General features: G+C 47.3%; 1 protein-coding gene across 3 annotated transcripts in view; it reads right to left on the reverse strand.

The window, feature by feature from the left end:
* Positions 1-1,720: 1,720 nt before the first annotated feature.
* The window catches only part of PTN (pleiotrophin), a 117,793-nt gene continuing 99,387 nt past the window's right edge, over positions 1,721-20,126 (reverse strand). For 2 of the 3 annotated variants that reach the window (XM_075557740.1, XM_075557738.1), the window contains exons 3-5: positions 19,554-19,727; positions 16,056-16,217; positions 1,721-2,371 (exon numbers count right to left, since the gene is read on the reverse strand). In XM_075557740.1, the coding sequence (XP_075413855.1) occupies positions 2,316-2,371; positions 16,056-16,217; positions 19,554-19,727 (392 nt within the window). In that variant the 3' untranslated portion in view covers positions 1,721-2,315. The remainder of the gene's footprint in view (positions 2,372-16,055; positions 16,218-19,553; positions 19,728-20,126) is intronic. The other variant, XM_075557741.1, reaches the window with a different exon arrangement.

Consider the following 20,126-nt stretch of genomic DNA (forward strand, 5'->3'; position numbering starts at 1 on the left):
TTGGCTGCCCTCCACTCTGTCAATCACACTTGGGGTGCCTGGTTTTCCTTCTTCCCCTCTAGCTGGTGAGAGTGTTTTCCAGGATCTTGGTCTTTTCCTAAGTGTAGAGTCGTTTCTCTGTGGTTTGGTTGGTTGGATTTTTGCCTCAGCCTCCTTCCCTTTCCCTCCTGGCTCCTTGTCACCTTAACGTTAGAGATGACTCTGGCAATAGAAATGCTTAAACACAATCCCAGGCAATGTTTCAAGACTTTCTCTCTCTGATTCGTGGAAGTGTACCACAGGCTGAGTTAGAAGCTCAGCAGACAGGAGAGCGGTACAGATGGTCCTTGGCACGCATCATATGGCATGTAACAGAGCAGACATGCTTGGCTTATTAACCATTGCTAGCACAAAGTGCCATTCCACATTTTGTTTCTCTGATCCTGACTCTCATGAGACCTGGGAGTGGGGCCCTAAATGGTTAAGGCACTACTCTAGTGGTTCTAGGTTCAAGACCAAACAAAGTTTCCTTGGAAGAAAGACCTGGAGATCTACGTATGAAAACCCAGTCACTGAAAACCCTATGAAGCACACAGTTCTACCCACGGGGTTATCAAACGTGGGAATGGATTTGACAACCACTAGGGAAACCAAACCAACCCAAACCCACTGCCTCTGAGTCAATTCCAACTCATAAAGCCACCCCAGAATGAAGCCAAAGAGCGCTCTTGGTTTCTGCGACTATAAAACTTTTTTTGTTCCCCTTATCCTTGGGAGGCTGATTTTCTCCTCACTCTCCAAACATGGAATTGTGTAGAATTGAGGAAGACAGTATGTCTTCACAGGGGTGGACAGCCTCGTCTTTCTCCAGTAGAGAGGCTGGTGGGTTTGAACTAACACCTTTTTTGTTAGCATCCCAATCAGTGCTTAACCCCCCTAGGACACCAGGACTCCTTGACAACCAGTTAGCTCCATCTTACTCAAGATAAGGGAAGAAGAGCATTGCCCTTTGACACTAGTGTTAAAGTCAGTCTGACTTTATAAATAATACGGGACTCGAGTTGATGCCGACTGGTCGTGACTCTACAGGGCAGGATAGAACTGCTTCTGTGAGGTTCCAAGATGATAACTCTTTGGGGGAGTAGAGGCCTCATCTTCCTCTTGAGGAGGGACTGGTGGTTCCGAACTGCAGTCTGTGTGGATCACAGCCCAACATGTATCCACTATGCCACCAGGGCTCCCTCATAAATACTGATAGACAGTAGAGAGAGAGAGAGAGAGAGAGAGAGAGAGAGAGAGAGAGAGAGAGAGAGAGAGAGAGAGAGAAGAAGAAGAAGAAGAAGAAGAAGGAGGAGGAGGAGGAGGAGGAGGAGGAGGAGGAGGAGGAGGAGGAGGAGGAGGAAGAAGAAGAAGGAAAAGGAAGGAAGGAAGGAAGGAAGGAAGGAAGGAAGGAAGGAAGGAAAACCTCTGGAACATTTGAGGCAAGAATGATTTCACTCGTTTGACAGATACATCCTCATCGGTCACAGATTGACTCAGGTTGTGTGGGAGTCAAAAGAGGGGAGTGTTATAATGTCAAATAGTTGCCTACAAAAAAAGTACCTTTTTATTCCTTCTCAGCATTACCTTGATTTCTTTCTTTCTTTTTATTTCTTTTCCTTGTGACTTTTTTTCTCAAGTGGAAAAATAATTGCATCAAGAAAACAAATATTTCTGCCAAAGTTTAAGAAGTTCATATTTAATGCTTTTATTAAAATTTGAAAAAAAATCAACAGTGAAACAGGGCATGCTCCCCCCACAGACACATTTTGCTGACCAAAATTTAGAAAGAAAAAATCCACTGGCAGGAAACAAAGTATTTTCCTCAGATAGGATGATTACATTTTATTGCTGCTTTGTTTAGTATAGACTTTTTTTGCAATTGGGAAAAAAAATTCAAAGTGAAAAAAATTACCTAACAAGAGAAGTAGTTTACATGGTCATAAAATTTAAATTGTTGCCAAAAGAAAGGGGGGGTAAAAAGGGTTTAAATGTAAAATATCACATAACTTCAAAGAAACTTACCTCAATATTCTATCATTTATCATGTACTATAAGTCAACATTCTAAACAGGACTACTGTCCTTTATTATAAGACCCTAATGCTACAATGGTATACATTTCTTAAAATGCTACGACAAAAAAAAGAAAAAAAGATCGGTTCTTTTTGCTTTTGTCTATTATGTACGTAAGCTATAGATAATCCTGGAAGAAAAAGCCTAGAGTAGATATAAATGCAATAGTTAAATGATCCTGTTTGCTGATGTCATTTTCTTGTTCTAAGGACGTTGTGGCTCTTAATCCAGCATCTTCTCTTGCTTCTTGCCTTCCTTTTTCTTTTTCTTAGATTCTGCTGGGATTGAAAAAGAAGAGAGACCCCCTTAATAAACAATACCAACCGAAACAAGACCCACTGCCACGGAGTCGATTCGGACGGGACTCAGAGCAAGCCTATTGAGAGAGAGGAAAAAACCATCCTTTCTAGAACTGGCCTGAAAGGCAATCCCGAGAAGCAGAGACAGTCATTGCACTTGGTAGTTTTCTTGGTAAATTGAGAAATGTGTGTGTGTGTGTGTGTGTGTGTGTGTGTGTGTCAGACAGACACCAGGAAATTACTATGACATAAAGACCATGACTTGCTTCCTTCTGTATGAAGCCAATAAAACCCTGTTGGGCTTGGACTTGAGCATTTCCCAGGCGTCTCACAGTAGAACTGTGCTCGACGGGGCTTACAATGGAAGGGTTTTCGATGGCCAAGTTTTCAGAAGCAAGTTGCCAGGCACCTCTGGTTGGACGCGAACTCTGACATTTTAGTTAGTGGCTGAGCATGCTAACCATTAGTAAAAACAGCTACCTTTGCAGGCTCGCATAGAAAAGCTTGTGATTTCACGGGTGGTGCTCACTTGGTATACATAAGACTGTCTAGAATGAACACAGTGATGGGCATCTCAGAGAATGAGCAGGCTACCGGCCACCATACAACGGAGACCTCTGAGAGCTGAGCATAGCTCTCGTTTCCAAGGAGCTGGCTGTTGGTATTGTTTCTGAGCAAACAATTTGGAAGTGCTCTCTTCTCTGCTACATCCTCTGTCTGTAAACTTGGCCTGAATGTCCCCTGAAGGACCAGTTAGGACATAAGCACTCTGACTGGAGTTTGGACTGTCGGGAATTCTTGATCTTAGGTGAAGTAAATGCGGCGTGCCAACACCCGCATCCTTAAAACCTCAGCCTCCATTTCACTTCCTCAGGGGAGCCTTCCCAGAACCCCTCAGAGGTTCCACTCAGCAAAATTGAGATTTTTTTCCAAGCCATTTTATTAGCAGCTACCCCAGACATCATATCTAGGAGACATCATACCAATCATATCTAGGAGAACTGGACAATCACTACAACCGTTTGAATGCAGTTTTCTTCCTTCTTGAACTCTGACATCAGCTCACTCTGACCCACTCCCCACCTCCCCTGCTATAGCCCCCAGGAATGCTTATTCTAGTTTGGGGCTCTATGGATTCACCCATCCTGCGTTTCATAGACCTTGCACCTTAGGAAAACATGTAATAGAGGGTCAAGAAGGCTACATAGATGATTACACACATGTTCCTTTTCCCACGAGGGTGAAAACCTCATCTGAGTTGCATCTGGGGCTTCAGTGCTTGGTGCTTGGTTCCCAAATCCACTGCCATCGGGCAGATCTGACTCATAGGGACCCTCCGTAGGGTTCCCATGGCTTTATAAATTTTCATGGGATCAGGCAGCCTCATCTTTCTTCTGAGGAGCTACCGAGGGGTTTCAAACCACCAGCCTGGCAGTTCACTGTCATAACAGCCCCAGGTACATCAATAGGGGTTCTAGGTGGGCAAAGAAAAGCACATTGTCCGGAGTCAGGCAATAGCTATGCTAAATTTTGTTAAGAGCTAGTACGATCTCAGGTTATGGGAATCAGTTGATGTTGTTGCTATTGTGTGGCACTGAGTCAATTCTGAGTCATAGAGACGCCATAGGGTGGACTAGAACCAGCCCCAGAGGATTTCTAAGGCAGCTGAGCTCCTTTGTGACACTCGGGACACCTTAGTTCACACAGCAAAGAGCCAGGATGAGAGGAGCAGGGAGTGCAGCAACACACCTGTCAGTCTTTGTTGACATGTGTGTGGGAAGGACACCTGGCTCAGAGTGACTTGTTTGCTCCCCTGGAGGATTCTCACAAGACATCACCACATAGGAAACTCGACATGACATCACTGGGGCTTTTAATAGGCCACACTTTCTAGTTGTGTGATTTGATGGACAATAGCCTTTATTATAAACTGAATTGTGCCCCCCCCCCCAAAATCTGTCAGAACGCTTACTGTTAATTGAGGGTGAGGTCCTGTATGGGAGGTGGGTTTCCTCTGCCATGTTAATGAGGGTCAGGTGGGTCCTACACCAAATCACTTCTGAGTATGCAAAAGAGCAATCTGGACCCAGGAACAAGCCTGGATGCCTGTTGAAGACAGATGCCACGTAGAAGTCCCCAAAGGACCTAGAAACACCAGGGCTAGAAACACTCCAAGAGCTAAGGCCTTCCCCGAAGGTGATAGAGAGAAACCCTTTGCCTAGATCTGGTGCCCTGGATTCAGACTTCTAGCCTCCTGAACTGGGAGCAAATAAACTTCTGTCCTTTAATGGCGGCCCCTTTTATTTCCGTGATGAGAGCACCATGGAACCAAGGCAATGTCCACAGCAAGCAGAACAGAGGCGAGAGAGGATGGAAGATGTGTAAACGCTGTTATTGGAAGAGAAACAGGTGGTGGTATTTAAAATGTATTTCAAAGTGTTCAGCAAGTCCCAATGAGCTCAAAAGCAAACACTCTACAAATTTCAGGCAGATAATAGAGAGATCCGTATGGAGCCTTGGTGATGTGACGGTTATGCGTTGGGCTGCTAACTGAAGATCAGCAGTTCAAAGCCACCAACCTCTCCAAGGGAGGAAGATGGGCTTTCTACTCCCATAAGAGGTACAGTCTCAGAAAGTCACAGGGGCAGGTCTACCCTGTCCTATAGGGTCTCTATGAGTCAGAGTCAGTTCAATGGCAATTTAGTTTGGTTTAGCAGAGGGGGAACCAAATCACCAGTGAGGGTCACACACCTTCGTAAAGTTAACCCTTTAAGATCAAAAGGACAGCATCTGTCCAAGAGCCAAGATCAAGGAGGTTAGGGAAAAAAGGAATGGAAAAAGCAGGAAGGAAGTCGGATAAGTGATGGGAGACTGAAATACAGGGATAAATGAGTAAAGAGGAAACATAATGTGTGTTGTGGAATATAAAAGTGATTATCTGCTCTATAAATATTCACCCATGTCACAAACTAAAGTTTTTAAAACTCCACTAGGGAGAATCTGTGTTGTTCTCATTGATGGGATCATAGGATCTGGGTGCCATGTCCTCAGTCTCGCAAGCAAACCCAAAATTTAGCCTAGGGAATTCTTCCAGTTCACAGCAAGGACTGGTAGCAAAGGAGAGGATGAGGTAGGTGAGCTGGAGCTGGTATGAACTAGGCTGTAGCACCCACACACCATGGGCTTCTGAGAGGCAAGTCTAGTTCCGGTAAACAGGGAAGCATGCATAGGCATCAGGGCCATGGACCCACGAGGAGACCATGACCCTCTGTCAAGACCATGCTACGTACCCAGCCTGGGTAGAGAACTGATTCTGATTGACAGCAGCCTTTTCCCAGCTGTGATCTTGAGCAAATCAATCCCTTAGCATCTGTCTCATGGACATGAGATAATAAAATCTGTGCTAGCATCCCAGGAAGGTCACCACGAGCAGCCTATGAAATCATGACCTTCAGGAGCCCCTCAAGCTCCAGTGTTGCTGCTGCTGTTGTTGAGCGCCATTGTCTTAGTTCCAGTGTTGCTGTTGAGAGCCATTGTCTTTGCTCTAGTGTTGTTGTTGAGCGCCATTGTCTTAGTTCCAATGTTGCTGTTGAGTGCCATTGTCTTAGCTCTAGTGTTGTTGAGCGCCATTGTCTTATCTCTAGAGTTGTTGTTGAGTGCCATTGTCTTAGTTCTAGTGTTGTTGTTGAGCGCCATTGTCTTTGCTCTAGTGTTTTTGAGTGCCATTGTCTTATCTCTAGAGTTGTTGTTGAGTGCCATTGTTTTATCTCTAGAGTTGTTGTTGAGCGCCATTGTTTTATCTCTAGAGTTGTTGTTGAGCACCATTGTCTTAGCTCCAGTGCTGTTGTGGTGGTGGTTGCTGCTGTTGCTTGCCATCATCTCATCTCTGGCGTTAGTGTTGGTTTTCTGTGGCATTGTCTTCGCTCTAGTGCTCTTGGTGTGGTTGTGGTTGTTGAGTGCCATCATCTCAGTTCTAGGGTTGGTGTTGTGGGGTCCACTATCATTTTCATTCGTGTTAAAAAAAAAATCCACCTATTCATTTGAGAAATATACACCAAAGTTCATTCTATCAGGACTATGCAAATGCTAGCTTATAATGGCAAACTAAGCACAGTTCTGTCTTCAAAGACCTCTCTTTCTCTCACACACCTCTCTTTCACACACATACACACACACACACAACAACAACAACAAAACAACAAAAAGTCCAGTTGCCACAGAATCAATCCCAACACACAACGGCCTGGCAGGAGGCAGAGTAGAACTGCGCTCATTAGGATCTGCAAAAACTGACTTTTCAGAAACAGGTCGCCAGAGCTTTTGCTCAGGGCACCGGGTGAGTGCAAATTGTCAGCCTTTCAGTTAGTAGCTAAGAGCTTGATATTTTGTCACTCAGGGACTCCTTCCATCGAGCCCACATTGGAGTTTTAACAGCTGCTCCTCTGTGAGTCTTCTAAAACTGTAGAGTGCTCTGAAAGTATATATTTATATTAAAGATCCTGGGTACAGTGTGCGAGCTATTTTAGAGCTTCAAGACCTATTCATCTTGCTGCTAGACTGCCTAGCAGATGGATTAGGTAGCAAGAAATACATATTTATGTATGTGATTTCAAGCACAGCATCGCCCCAGGGAGAATGAATTATTACAGGGGAAAAGTATACCTGAGTGGACGAGCCTTAAGGGAAGAGAGACTTTCCGTTGAGTTGTTTGTACTTAAAAAAAACATATTTATTACTGTTCTGCTGATAACAGTACTCCAGACTCATACAAGGGGGGAAATTACATAGACTAACAGAAATTACCCATCACTGCCTCATACAGAGGTCACACTGTTAGCAATGAGTACTATTTATGCTTTCATTCTAGGACTTTGAGTAATATATATACACTTTGATTAGGAATGTATTGATGGATTATAGGTAGTATTGTTCTTATTGTGATTGGGTGTCAACTTGGTTCCAACTCACAGTGACCCCATATGACGGTGTGGAAATGCCCCATGGGCACTTTTGGCTGTCATCTTAAGGATGCAGATCACTGCGGCATAGATTTAACCTCCAACGTTCAGACAGCACCACTGCAGTGCCAGGGCTTTAGAATGTCTACCACTGAAAAGACTTGGAAACATAATTCACATCATTCTGTTCCATACTTAGGGCAAACTCTGCTTCTGTAGACCTGCGGCTGGTTCTTCTTTCCCATTATTGTAAATATCGATGCAATGTGTGTACAAAATGCCATATATTTTGTCTTCAGAGAGATCACTAGAAGATGAGAGACTGGATGAAAGTGCCACCAGGTATTGGACTGCTAACAGCAAGTTTGGTGGTTCAGACCTACCAACCTCTCTACTGGAGGGAAAAAGAGGCTGTCCACTCCTGTAAAGATTTACAAAGCCTGGGAAACCACCTCTGGGATTGGCTAAGAGTAGGAATCAGTTTTGTGGCAAGGGTTTAGATATGTCTTCAGGGGCCCTGGTGATACAGTGAGTTCAGTGTTGGGCTGATACCTGAAATATCTGTGGTTTGAGCCCCCCCCCCCCCAGTTGTCCTGCAGGTGAAAGAGGTGGCAGTGGCTTCCAAGAAGATCCCAACCTTGGACTTTCTATGGGACAATGTTCGATGTTGTCCTGTAGCACCCTGGGTCAGAATTGACTTGAAGACAATGGGTTTGGATTTGGGGAGTTTGTCAAAACCAAACCAAACTCACTGCCATTGAGTTCATTCTAACATCATCATTTTCAAAACATTTTCTTTCTATTTGAGCCCTTGATATCAGCTCCTCATTTCACCCCCCTCTCTCACCCTACCTCCATCATGAACCCTTGATAACTTATAAATTATTTTTTGATGTCTTAAACCGACCACTGTCTCCCTTCACCCACTTTTCTGTTGTCCATCCCCCTGGGAAGGGGTTATGTGTAGATCATTGTGATCACCACTTCCCCCTTTCTACCCCCACCTTCCCTTTACCCTCCTGGTATCGCTACTCTCATTATTGGTCCTAAGGGGTTTATCTGTCCTGAATTCCTTGTGTTTCAAGCTCTTATCTATATCAGTGTACATTTTCTGGTCTACCTGGATTTGTAAGGTAGAATTGAGGTCATGATAGTGGGGTGGAAGAAGCATTAAAGAACTAGAGGAAAGTTGTATGTTTAATTGGTGCTATACTGCACCCTGACTGGCTTGTCTCTTCCTTCTGAAAGGGAATGTACAATTGTCTACAGGTGAGCTTTGAGTCTTGACTCCGCGCTCCTCATCATTCACAATGATATGATCTTTTTTGTTCTTTGATCGACACTTCATGATCACACAAGCTGGTATATTTCTTCCAGGTGGGCTTTGTTGCTTCTCAGCTGGATGGCCACTTGTTTATCTTCAATCCTTTAAGACCCCGGATGCTATATCTTTTAAAAATACTTTTATTGAGGACTCTTACATCTCCTATCCCAATGCATACATTCTTCCAGGGTATCAAACATATTTGCACATATGCTGCCATCATCAGACACTCTATCTTTTGATAGCCAGGCACCATCAGCTTTCTTTACCACATGAAGACTGTAATTCTTTATAGGAGTAGAAAGCCCCTTGTTTCTCCCTTGGAGTGGCTGGTGGTTTCAAACTGCTGACTTTGATGTTAGCAGCCCAAGGTATAACCACTTTGCCACCAAGGATTCAGCCCCTGAAAGGCCTCTGGTTTCAGCTACACTGCACTTTGGTTTCAATGCAACATAAAGACAAGCTTGGGCAAAATACTGTCAGCCAGGCCCTAGCATATTATTCTTGCCCACTTACAGCTGTCAGTGGGTTTCCAAGACTGCCAACCTTATCAGAGTATACAGCCTCATCTTTTTCCCCTGGAGGAGATGGGTTTGAACAGCTGACCTCACTGTCCCCATGGAGGCCTTCGATATCCCCAACCAGGTTGCAGATCAGGCCCACAGATTCTCATAGCTGATTTTTACCCCTCTTAGTCTGGGCTCTGGCCACTCTGATGGAACCCTGCAGCATGGCAGCCATAAGGAAGCTTCCACTGACAGGCGGTGGGTGTGGTTGCCCGCTGGTCAGGAATTCGTACCCACAGCTCCCGAGAGAGGGCAAGAGTTGTACCACTAAACCGACTCTATCAGAAATGACCCCGACATGCTACTAGTGAGGATACCTGGTGGCACAGAGGCTAAGATGCTTGCGTGATCATCACAGGTCACTGGTTCCACAGCAGAAAAGGGTGGGGATTTATGAGGGCTCTTCTAAAGGTCTCCAGGAGTCCGAATAGGCTTCACAATAGGTTTCTTTTTAAAAAATTAATGCTGATATTAATGCCTTTATATTGTTAATGTAATGGAGATTCTGGAGTTTCTTTGCAAATTTTTCAAGAGATCTCTCAGGGAGCAGGGAGCTGGGGAAGCCCTGGGGGGAACAGCAAGTAAATCTGGGAACCGATTGTGGGGCTTCGAGTCCAAGGGTGACCACCCTGTGACTCAGTGACCTTATGCAAGTTCCCTCTTAGTGTCCTTGGCTGTGAATGTGACTGCAAGTGGCCCAGGTGAAGGGGAACCATGCATGCAGAGGGTGTAAGGTGATGCCAGGCACACCTTGCACACTCACCAGCAGAAGCTGTGCTCAACAATGCTGGGCAAATGCTGTTGACAGTTGCTCCAGTTCAAAGTCCAAGCACACAGTCTTCAAAGGGAGATGTATGAAAGAGTTTTATTCTTGGGTTGTTTTTTTGCAGTGGGAGGAGCAGGTCCCTCAACTCTCCAACTAATTAGCGTTCACATCGTTCTATTATGCAGCCTTTCTTAATACTAATTACTCGATGGCAGTCTGGTGTGTGCACAGCTAATGAGCCTCAGACAGGGAATGCACTAAGGGAGATGTAGGCAGATGCACAGAGTGAAGGAAGCCCGACAGGTATTTACAGCTGCTGCTTCTCCCAGCTGCCTGGCCCTGCATCTTTAATGAAAACGGGAGTGGGATGCCCGGGTGACACGTGTTCCAGGTGACCCTGTTGTGCCTGGACAGGGATGCTTCTGTACATTACTGAAGCCAGCAAATAAATTGTTATGTCCTTGTGGGACAGACTAGGACATTCCTCCTAGACATAGTCATTCATCCATCCATCCACCCATCTATCCATCCATCCATCCCCCTATCCATCCATCCATCTATCCATCCATCCATCCCCCTACCCATCCATTCATCCAACCACCCATTCATTCATTCATTCATATCCAAGAACATTCACTGACCAAACAGGGAACTGTTGAGTGCCGTGACTCCGCCTCTTGGTGACTAGCTGTGTCAGAGGGGAGCCAGGCTCCCTTGGGTTTTCAGCAGCTGAATTTTGAGACATAGATTACCACTTTCTCCCAAGGAGCCCCCCGGGGTGGGCTCAAACTGCCAACCTTTCAGCTCGGAGCTGAGTACTTAATTGTTGGTATCACCAGAGGACTCATTAGCATAGACTAAGCAACACCCAATCCAATGCCTTGCCCTAGAGGACAGTTTGACCCATGGGGAGCCCAGGTGGAATGCACTAACTCTCAAGGTAGACAGGACTTGACTTCTGCCCTCTCCAGCCTCAGCATGGGGAGAGACAGGGAAGCGCTCGCCCCTGAGGGTTCCTATCCCAGGAAGGTGAAGACCGGAGCTGGAGAGGGAATCCTGGCATGGTGGGACACTAATCTTTTTTCTAGTTCTTGAATAGAGCTCTTGTTTGGCCTCATTGACCTTGGACTTACTTCCCTCATTTCTTCTCAGAAACCCTTATATGGAGAGACCCTTCTCGAAGAGGCTCGCCCCTAGATCACCCTGATCACTCTACCACAGGGCTGCACTTGTTTTTAATGGCGACTTGGTCCTGTCTTCAGTTGCCCTGTTATTTTCTGTTATTTATCCCTTTTCTCTTCGTGGTCTGCCCAGCACCTCCACTGCAATTTAGCAATAAGAGGGAAGAAAGCCCGTTTGTCTTGAGAACTAAGCCTGCATCACCAATGGCTGGGATACCCAGAGCAGGCTTTGGCGACAACTGATGGCTACACGAATGAACCAGAAACAACGCGACAGCCCCCCATGCACCCCTCATTTCTGACACTTGTCATGTTGTGCCAAAATTTAGATTGATCCCTCTGCTTCCCCCACAGGTCCATGAAGGACACACGTTTATCCCCGAGTTACAGATACAGTGTAGAATTCACCACATACTGGATCTAATAGCCCACCTCAAACCCATTGCCACGAGACCAATCCGACTCACAGAGCCCAGTAGGACAGAGTCAAACTGCCCCGCGGGGTCTCCAAGGCCGGACTCCTATGGAAGCAGCCTGCCTCGTCCTTCTCTGACAGTTTCACGCTATCTCTACAAACATGCTATGAGGCATTCATTGTTGACTGTACAAAAGGGAATGCTAACAGGAGGGGGGGCAGAATGAGACCTTCTGAGCCCCAATATGGAATCACAGATGGGAAATAACACACAGCTATTCCGTGGTATTTCCACAAGAAGAATACGGAATAAACAAACACCTCTTCCCACACTGAATGTGTGCTTCCCGCAATCAAGGAGAGGAACACTGGAAGGCAAGCCCAGGCTGAGCAAATAGCACCCCATAAAGGGCCTCTGGGGAGAGGGAGCCTGGGCTAGCCTGTGGTAGGACCTGCCCCCTCACCTCCCCTCTACCGAGTTTAAAGTCCCTCAGCGGGACACAGCCACCAGCACTGCAGTCACGACCCTCTGTGAGAGATGTCTGAGCCCAGGGGTTCGGAGAGGACGTCGGGAAATTTCTCTTATTGTCAAAGAACCCCCCGCAGAACCTGTTCAGTGGGGAGCGAACCGAGGCTGCTGGGAACATCACTTCACTGAGTGCATCCCCATCCAATGACCAGCTGCACACGACCGAGGACCGAGGGGAGGCATCGTCTTACACATGAACGGTGGATGTTCGTTAAAGACACATTGCCAGGCCTAAGATAGGCTGTCCCCAAAGGGAAGCGAGATGACAGCATTCTTAGGGTAGAAAAAAAGAGAGCTGGGGTGATGTGAGTATGCTGTACAAGACGACCCCATGGAACAATCCCCAGGGGCTCCATGGCTGTGGTCTTGTTTTTTAATATCATTTCACTGGGGGCTCTTATAGCTCTTATAATATTCCATAAATCAATTATATCCAGCATATTTGTACATTTCTTGCCATCATCATTTCCAAAACATTTTCTTTCTACTTGAGCCCTTGGTATCACCTCTTCTTCTTCATTTTTTTTTACCGCTCCCTTCACCACCCTTGTGATTCCTTGATTAATAATATATTATTGTTATTATTTTGTATCTTACAGTCCATTGTCTCCCTTCACCCACATTTCTGTTAGTCAGCCCCTTCGGGGTGGGGCTATATATCCAACCTTGTGACGGGCCTCCCTTTTCTCCCACTTGCCCTCGCATCCCCCTCCCCTCATATCCAGACTTCCACTACTGTTCCTGAGGGGGTTATCTGTCCTGAATTCCACATGTCCTGAGCTCTTATCTGTACCGATGTGTGGTTCTCTGATCTAGTCAGATTTTTAAGGCAGAACTCAAGGCTTTGGTCTTGAGAGGAGCGGATCGCCAGATCTGTGGTCCCCTGAGGAGCTGCTGGGTGAGTGGGTTAAAGCCACCAACTTTTCAGCTAGCAGCCAGTTGCTTAACACTTGTGTCCTCGGAATCCTTGGTGTCGAGGAGGGCAGGGAGGAATACTATCTGCTCCCTGAACCATCAGAAACACAGGTGGCTACCCAGGTGTCCCTCCATGGCACCACCCCCCACACCTGGCAATACCCCTGTGCCCACCAGCCTGGGGGCTCAGGGGGCATCATGCTGTCCTATGGGACTCAAGAAGAACTGCCCTCCCTGAAACTATTGATACATTATATTTAGTTAAATGGCACTCATGTGAACAAGGACCCAGGACCCTCAAATGTTCTGAGGTCATCCTGGTGCTGGAGCTTCCGAGGCCCCAAGGAACAGTCAGCTTAGACTGGGCCTCCCCAGCACTTTCTAAGTCTGAGGATAGAGATGGATGCTCTTTCTTGTCCTGGGGGTAGAATATAGATGTGAATGGGTACAAACCCCTCTCAAAGTAAGTACAATGAATGCAAGAGAGTAGGAATCTTTTTTTACACCAGATATTTAAGGGGCCCTGTTAGCACAATGGGTAAAGGCTTTGCTGCTAACGGCAAAGGTGGGTGGGCAGTCAGAACCCTGGTGCCATCCTCCTTATACGCCGGGCTGCTAACTCAGGGTCCCTAGCTGGAAGCCACCGGCCATGTCTCAGGAGAAAGGTGAGTCTGTCTACTCCCATCAGCCTTGAAACTCACAGGGGCAGTTCGACCCTATGGGGCTGTGAAGAGTCAGAGTCAACCCCATGGCGGTGAGTTTGCCACTGAGAATCTAGCGCCATCCCAAATCTGGGTGATGGCAAGTGGAGAGTTTGCAGAGTACTGGCAAAGCCAGAGGAAGGCCCGCTTCTGGAACTTCAGAGGTGATGCTGTTACACACAGGAGTGTGACAAATCCCTGGTGGCCTAGAGTCATCCACAAACCTTTCATTGCCCAAGGGGACAATCCCCCCTCACACCTACTGCCATCAGGTTGATCCTAACTCACAGTGATCCTATAGGACTGTTCCTGTTCCTTAGGGCTTCAGAGGCCATAGATCTTCTGGGAAGCAGACTGACCCCCATCTTTCTCCGAAAGTGTGACTGGTGGGCTTGAACTGCGGGCCTGGGGTTAGCAGCCGCCCTTAACCCACCGTGCTAGCTGGGCTCCTTTCAGCAGGAAAGATGGCTTTACAATGTTGTATATGATATGCACAGAGGGAAGGCTGCATTTGAATGACCTATAAAACACACAGCTTGTGCCTGTATAAAATCCAGAGCTCCCTCAGGGCAGGCAGTCCCCTAGCCGACAAAACATATCCCTCAAGTCATGCACATCATAAAACTACAGGACAGCTATGCACTTAAAATACTTCAAGACAATACCCTGAACGAAATCTTAACCTTGACTACATTTAACTGGATGGGAAATTGTAAAAAGGGTAAAATACCAGCCAGTCTAATGAAAAGAGCCAAACCAAATACCAAACTCACTGGCATCAAGCCACCTTCTACTCCTATACCCCCATCTACAGGTGTGTTTCCCAAAGTGAGCAATACCAACCCCCAAGGGGTGCTGGAATGATCCTCAAGCCAAAAAAACAAACTCACTGCCATCAAGTCAATGCTGGCTCATGGCAACCCCCTATGGGTTTCCGAGACTGTAATTCTTTACAGGAGTAGAGAGCCCAATCTTGCTGCTACCTTGGAACTGCCGACCGTGTGAACCGCAGCCCAATGCAGAACCACTACACCACCAGGGCTCCCTGGAATGATCCAAGAGGGGTTATAAAAGCAGATGCCTATGCTTTATCTTGAATGATGGGCTAAAGAACAAATGTTTTTAATTGCCATGGGGGCACTGAGCTTTTTTTTCCCCCCTGAAAAGGGGACAGTAGGTCACTGGAATAGGACATCACGCTTGGTAAATTAGAGGGGCATCAAACAAGAGGAGGACCCTTGACAAGATGGACAGACACAGTGGCAGCAACAGTGGGCTCTAACATAAGAGCCATTGTGAGGCTGGCACAGGACTGGGCAATGTCTCGTTCTGTTGGGCATAGGCTCACTAGGCATTGGGGATGACTGGACAGCATCTAACAACAAGGCCAGTTAAGGTTAGTATCCTATGCACTATAGGATTTCTCAGATGATAAACCCTTATGGGGGAAGACACGCTGATCTTTCTTGTGGATTTGAACCACCGACCTTGTGATTAGGAGCCCAACATCTAACCCACTATGCTACCAGGATCCTTTACCACACAACTCTCTTCACTAATTCGTTTGTGAGGGCATTCATTTGATTCACTTGTGCTGGGGGTCTTGTCCCCTCCACCTGCCCAGAGTACTTCCTTTCCTCTAAATGTCTCTGACTTCTTTTTGTATTTGTTATTTTTTCATTGTGATACGTCTAAAGGTAAGGACACACTTGTGCTCTTTACCCCCTGAGATAGTTAAAGTTTTTTGTGCCAACCTGGCTGATAAAAACATGTGGGGTTAATTGAAGGGCGGAGAGATAAATGGCTCAGTGAGCCTCACCTTTCTAGTTCTTGGTTTTCTTGCTCTTTGATCATTGGACCAGTGTGTGGCTGACTTGCTTGTTCTGTGCCTCCATTTTCAAGCTACACTACCTGTGGAACAACTAACCCATGAACCGTGTTACTCTACCTTGAGGTTCCTTCAAGACCTGTTTTGCCACACTATTGGAATATACGTTCCTTGAGCTGGGGACTGTCTGGCCCTGTCATCTGTTTGACTGTTGGTGACCTACCTACCTACCTTGCTGCTTGCTGCCTGTGGCCGGATAGCCTGATTATCTTGGTGCCCAATGGCATTTCACCTGCACTTATCCACAGCCTGCAGGCAAGTACCCGTGGGATGCTCAACAGCAGGACTTTTTCAATCCCTTTCTTTAGGGAATTCTCCCAAGATGTCCTGCTGGGAGGTCTCAGTTGCCATCTCAGAAGACTCTGCCTGGGTCAGTGAATCCCTGGATGCCCAGGCTGTGTGGTGGCTGCAGGGACCTACCTTGAGCTTTGGACTTGGTCAGTTTGCCACAGGGCTTGGAGATGGTGACGGTCTTCTGGCAGTCGGCGTTGTGCAGGGCTCGCTTCAGGCTGCCTGTTCTGGTCTTCAGGGCGGTGTTCAGGTCACATTCTCCCCAGGCTTGGAACTGGTACTTGCACTCCGCTGAGAGCCAAAAGGAAATCGCAGTGAGACCCCCCTGGAGGGACACGATCCTTAAGCCACAATTTCATCCTGCAAGGTTTAGTCTGGAACCCTTGTAGATTCGCAGATGATTGTAAGAAGGCATACAGAGAGACCCCGATAGCTTGCCCCCAATTTCCCATCAGGCAATAGAGAAGAGGGTCAGAACATCTGCCATGTCACCACTTCAGTGATATTGAGTCAATAACTACTCAAGGTGATCTTATAGGACAAGGTTGAACTGCTTCTGTGATTTTCCAAGACAGTAACTCTTCACGGGAGTAGAAAGCCTCTTACTTGTCCTGCAGAGCGGCTGGTGGTTTCAAACTGCTGACCTTTCCGTTACGCAACGTATAATCACTATACAACCAGGGATTTCGCCACTCTAAGCACAGAGATTTAACTAGTGTGACCAGAGTCCCAGGCTTGTGCAGCATTCAAAGGCAGCACAGTATGATTAAGAAAGACCGCGGGGTCTTTACCCCATGCTAACCACATGGGTCTAAACCCCACCCTAATCAACTGGCAACCCACAATCTATCCTCCATCCCTATCATTCTGTTCCCTGCAAGCTGTTGGGAAGTCAACATTAATGGGTCCAAGGAGGAAGAAATTATTCCACAGCTGATTGGGGAGCTGGTTGCACAACCCTTCTTAATACGATTGAGGTGCTGAATTATATGATGTGTTAATTATAGCTCAATAAAGTAATTAAAAAAGAAAAAGCATTCCATGAATTAAGCCACACCGTGTGCACCATGTGAAATCCATTTTTGCCTCAGCAGGACTCCCTCGGGTCTGTCCAAGTCGCTGAGTACTGTCCCCATTAGCATCCTTTTATTACTGAAAAGGATGGCAGGGAGGGTGCCTGGTAGTGCCGTGGGTTAAGCGCCTGGCTGCTCACCAACAGGCCAGCCATGGGAGCCCCGTCACTGATGCTTGGAGGCAGTGTTCCTTAGACACTAGGATGGCGAGATTTCATCTTACATAGTTTGGACTTGTTATCAGGAGAGACCAGTCCCTGGAGAAGGACATTATGCTTGGGAAAGTGGAGAGGCAGCAGAAAAGTGGAAGGCCCTGGACGAGATGAACTGATGCAGTGGCTGCAACAACGGGCTCAAGAGCAGGGACAATGGTGAGGCTGGCGCAGGACCATCCACTGCTTAGTTCCATTGTGCAGAAGGTCGCTATGGGTCGGAACGGACTCATGGTCTCTAAGGACAACACTCATCTTTAGGAGACCATGCAGATCATCTGCTTCCATCAAGATTTCCAGCTGCAGAAACCCTGTGGGACAGCTTTCCTCTGTCCTATGGGGTCGCTGTGAGTCAGAAGCAATAGGACACCAGTAGTTTTTTTAATTTTGGAGGAATTCATGGACCTCAGAGTGTCAGCTACCGCAAGCAAAGCTGCTGTAGACCCCGAGTCAGGTGTGGGTGTGAAAGCTGTACGTCTCTGGCTACGACTGCTGGGCCACAAGCTCAGCTCCTGGTTCGCTGGGTCAGGAGTAGCTGCACATGTTTCTATGAGGCTTCGCTACTCTAGAAGGAGCCCTGGTGGCACCGTGGTTAAGCAACACTCAACTGCTCACCAAAGGTGGCTGGTTCGAACCTACCAGCTGCCACTTGGGAGAGAGATGAGGCCGCCTGCTTCTGAAAGCCCCTGATGGTTTGCTCTCTCTGACAGGGTTGCTATGAGCTGGAACAGCAACACGTTTCTCTCTCTCTCTCTCTCTTTCATTTTGTTGGTTTTTAAACCTTCCCATCGGCCATATTGAGTGACCTAACTTCTCCATCCTCATGATTATTGAACAGTAGCACTCTGTTTCTTCTTCCGTGGCGTGGGACATACGGCTGTGGTTTGAATTTACACCTCCCTAATGGCTCAGGCCGCACAACGCTTGCCCTTTGTTTGCTTCCCATCTGCATGTCCTCTCGGCTGAAACGCCCCGAAAGGTCTTTAACTACTTCTACACGCAGGTTTTCATTCCTGTGCCATTGGGTTTTGAGTGTTCTCCATAGGTTCTAGAGACTCGTCTATTTAAGACCTACTGTGGGTTTTTTATTTATCATTTATTACCAGGTATTGGGAGGGAGAGGTCTTCCATGTGTGCAATCTAGTCTAAGGCCAGATGGATCTGAATCCATGACACATTTCACGGGATGGACCTCCACCCAATAGATGTGCCCCTAAGGGAGGGATGGTGGAAGAAAGGTGGGTGCAAACCTTTCTGCAACTGCCATGAGCCATCACACGTGTCTAGAGATCAAGCGGCAGCGGCTCTCTGAGTGTGCTGCCCCACAATGGCCAAGGAGGACCCAGAGTCCAGACTGTGGAGTATGTCCTTTGAGTAGCAGGATGAGGCTAGGGTGGGGCTGGCAATCATCCTCAAGAGGAGGGTCTGTGGAAGGTGGCCATGAGCAGCCCTGTGTGATTTCCTACGTAAGCAACTCTCTGAACTCGTGCGGAGAGAGAGGGACTCCAAACCACACCCAGCACCGCCAAGTCAACTCCAACTCAGTGACCCAATGGAAGGCTTCTAAGGCTGAACCTTAGCCTCGGCCACACGGTAGCTGGTGGGTTTGAATCATTGGCCTGGAGGTGGTTAGTAACTCCAACTCAATGCTGACTCATAGCAAGTCCCTGTGGTTTTCCGAGACTGTAACTGTTTACAGGAGTAGACAGCCATCTTTCTCCCTTGGAGTTGCCAGTGGTTTTGAACTGCTGACCATGTGGATCATAGCGCAATGCATAACCACTATGTCACCAGTCTTTTGATGCTGATCCTACAGTTGCCACCAGAGCTCTCTCTATGGTGGAGATAGGGGGTGAGGGTCTCAGAAGGCGAAGCCAACCTCACGGGAAGGAGAGGGAGTGCGTGAGAAATGAGAAAGGAACTGAGTGGAAAAGTGAAAGGAGGTGGCCAACCCAGCGAATACTGTTATTGGGGTTGAGGATTTAGTTCAGGTTCCTATTGGGGATGGCAGGGGTTCTCAACCAGTGGCCATTTCCTCCCCCAGGGACATTGGTCAATAGGTGGGCACGCTGGTAGTTGTCCTCCTGGGTTGGTGGTGGGGATGCCAGAGAAAACCAGAGGAGAAGCCAAGGATGATGGTCCAAGTGAAGGGCAGGGTCTCACAAGAAGACATCATCTGGCCCAACTGCCGGTTAAGGCTGAGGTTCAGAAACCCCAGGGCTACTCTATGTCAGATGAAACAGAGCCATGTTAAACAAGCCGTAGTCGTGTTCCAGAGAGCATTTCACCAAAGACAGAACGTTACTGCACAGTGGGAAATGGGATCGATAGGCTGGACGTACCTCCGAACTGCTTCTTCCAGTTGCAAGGGATCTTACATCGCTGAGTCTTCATGGTTTGCTTGCACTCGGCTCCGGTCCGGGTGCCCTCCCGGGTGCCTAGCCCACAGTCCCCACTGGTGGGGACACACACACTCCACTGCCACTCCCCACAGTCGGACTTCTTCACTTTTTTCTCTGGAAACAATGATGGAAAAACAATCAGTCTGCAGAATAGCTGGGACTCCTAGTTGTAGTCAAAGGCAACCCTGAGAGCCTTACCCTCTCGACCTCACTCCTCAGTGCCTGGTTAAAAGTCGGAAGTCGGCGGCATAGTAAATGAACGAGAGAAGGGAGGAGGAAAACCGAGGAAGGTGCTAGAACGAAATACAGTTCTTATTACAAACCAAGGACTTTAGTGTGCCACATGCCTACAGCTCTCTTTAGACATAAGTTTTTCTATAGTGAAAAAGAGAGTCAACTCTCATTGTTGGGTCTGAAGGGTTCATCTGTCCTGGATTCCCACTGTTGCAGGCTCTTATCTGTAGCAGTGTGCAGGTTCTGTTCTAATCGATTTGTAAGGTAGAACTGAGGTCA

This window comes from Tenrec ecaudatus, chromosome 9 (genome assembly GCF_050624435.1).
Source record: "Tenrec ecaudatus isolate mTenEca1 chromosome 9, mTenEca1.hap1, whole genome shotgun sequence".
Taxonomy (NCBI): domain Eukaryota; kingdom Metazoa; phylum Chordata; class Mammalia; order Afrosoricida; family Tenrecidae; genus Tenrec; species Tenrec ecaudatus.